Below are 2063 nucleotides of genomic sequence, written 5' to 3'. Positions count from 1 at the left end.
TCGGGTCGGGTCGGGATTATTGTGATTGTCCTCTGGTGATGATGATAAATGAATAAAAAATGAAAAACTTTGGACCCGGTGTGTTCTTCTCTTCTCCCGGATCAGAACCAGTTTCCGGGAACACGGAGCCAAACTGGGCGCACTGGGAGGCTCCTCCAGGCCTAGTGGCCTAGTCAAAGTCCAGGCCATGAGTTAGCRGAGGGTGGGTTCGGGCTTCATTCTGGTCTGTTTCACATTAAAGCTCCAGGACATCAGGGTTCTGTCTGCACGGGCGGCCATCTTGGAATCAACCTGGGAAAGTTTGACGGCAGGAAGAACTGGCTCAGATTCTCCAATTAATGCACCGATTATTAACGGCTGGATGAGATTCAGGAGCTTTTACTTATAACCAACATGTTCTGATGATAGAATCTGATCCTTTCAACAGATTCATCTGGGAAATATTCACTTCCTGTCACAGCAGAAGCCAACAGAGGATCTGGAGTGGCCTAGTCAAAGTCTGAACTCAGGAGTTTGGGGATGTTGAAGGGAGGGAACCAAACGGGATTGAATATTTTCCTGATTAAATCATCGCCGGAGGTTTGGTTTCCTGTCCGGTGTGAAAACTTTATTGATTATTGAACGACTCCCTGGGGTGTGAATACTTTATTGAACGACTCCCTGGGGTGTGAATACTTTTCCGGCTCGCTCAGAAACACATCCATGGACCATCGACCTGCAGGAACAACTGGGAAATAACTGGAGTTGCACAAAACCAGAAAGATTTTCCAGTTTATTTCAGATTTTCATGGTTGCAACCCAACAAGAGCCCAGGGTCAAAGGTCAGACAAGCACTTCCTGTGTTCTGGAGCCTGATGGCGTCATGACCAGCCGTTTGTTTCATGTCTTTTATTGCAAACATTTTTCACATGACCGGATTTTAATCTGACCATAAAACAGATAGAGAACAGGAAAGTCCCACCACTCTGGGTCCTTAAACGCATCACCGGCCGCCGCGGCGCCGGGTTCCGGTTCCGGTGGTTCGGAACCAGCAGCRGGTCGTYCAGGAAGATGGTTCTGTTTTTATCCGATATGGACATTATGTCTGCAGCTTAAACAACCTGGACGGTTAAAATGCTTTAATGACATCAACACATTTTTCACAAATCAAACAAAACAGACCTGTACTCATTTTTACACTTTTTATTTTTTTTTACACTTTTCTGAATATATTATGTTGTTTCAAATGATTTCGCTTCAATTTTTAGAGTTATTATTTTTAGAAAAAGCCCATCTAGGGACAAGTGCTGCGAATTAGCTGTTGCTATTGCACCGTGATGCTAACACGGGATGATGTAGCTGTAAATGTGTGTCTGTCCCTATCAAATAAACTTGGAGAACATTTATTTCCGAACCCAGAWGAATCCGAACCTTCAGCATAAATTCATGTTCCGTCGTATCAAAGCTTTAATTGGTCATTTCAGTCCAGAACCAGGTGAATGTTATGATTTTAATGTTCTAAACATGTTTTCATGTTTGAAGTTTTGAAGTGGAGGTTCGTTTGCTAACGGTTCGGAAAACCCGATGGTTCTGTTGGTGCTTCCGTTTCTATGGAGACAGCCTGGTTCTGCTTCTTCACATTTTATACCAATAACATGTTTTTTATACTAATAAATACATTTTCTTTAAAAAAAAAAAGAGTTTCTGCAGCAGGAAGCAGCGTCGCAGTTTGATGACATCATCAGAGTGCAGCAGCGCCCTCTGGAGGCCACATGATGATCCCGCAATAATAAATAACGATAATAATAAATAGTAACGATGTTATTAATGATCCAACGTTACTTTTCTTCTTCATGTGTTTAAATGTGACATATAGACTGAAGTGACGTGAAAATGTCGTGATCCTCCGAGGCGTCAGTCGTCCTCTTTAGACGTCTCCATGGCAACGGCCGCCTCCTCCTCAAAACAGCGTCTGAAGAAGCTGAGCAGCGACGCRAGAAAGTAGCGGCGACTCTGGACTGCGACGAGACGGTGGCCTTCATCCGGGAAGATCTGGACACACACAGATCAGACACACACACACA

The 2063-nt window shown here is 44.0% G+C and overlaps 1 protein-coding gene across 1 annotated transcript in view; it reads right to left on the bottom strand.

Annotated features, from left to right (window-relative positions):
* Positions 1-758: 758 nt before the first annotated feature.
* Positions 759-2063, bottom strand: part of LOC103460880 (inactive dipeptidyl peptidase 10-like) — a 4885-nt gene continuing 3580 nt past the window's right edge. Inside the window, exon 9 of the mRNA XM_008403201.2 lies at positions 759-2031. Coding sequence (XP_008401423.2) covers positions 1894-2031 — 138 coding nt within the window. The 3' untranslated portion in view covers positions 759-1893. The remainder of the gene's footprint in view (positions 2032-2063) is intronic.

This window comes from Poecilia reticulata, unplaced genomic scaffold, assembly GCF_000633615.1.
Source record: "Poecilia reticulata strain Guanapo unplaced genomic scaffold, Guppy_female_1.0+MT scaffold_319, whole genome shotgun sequence".
Lineage (NCBI taxonomy): Eukaryota > Metazoa > Chordata > Actinopteri > Cyprinodontiformes > Poeciliidae > Poecilia > Poecilia reticulata.
The sequence above is the reverse complement of the archived record's forward strand: the minus strand, read 5'-3'. Positions and strand labels throughout refer to the sequence as shown.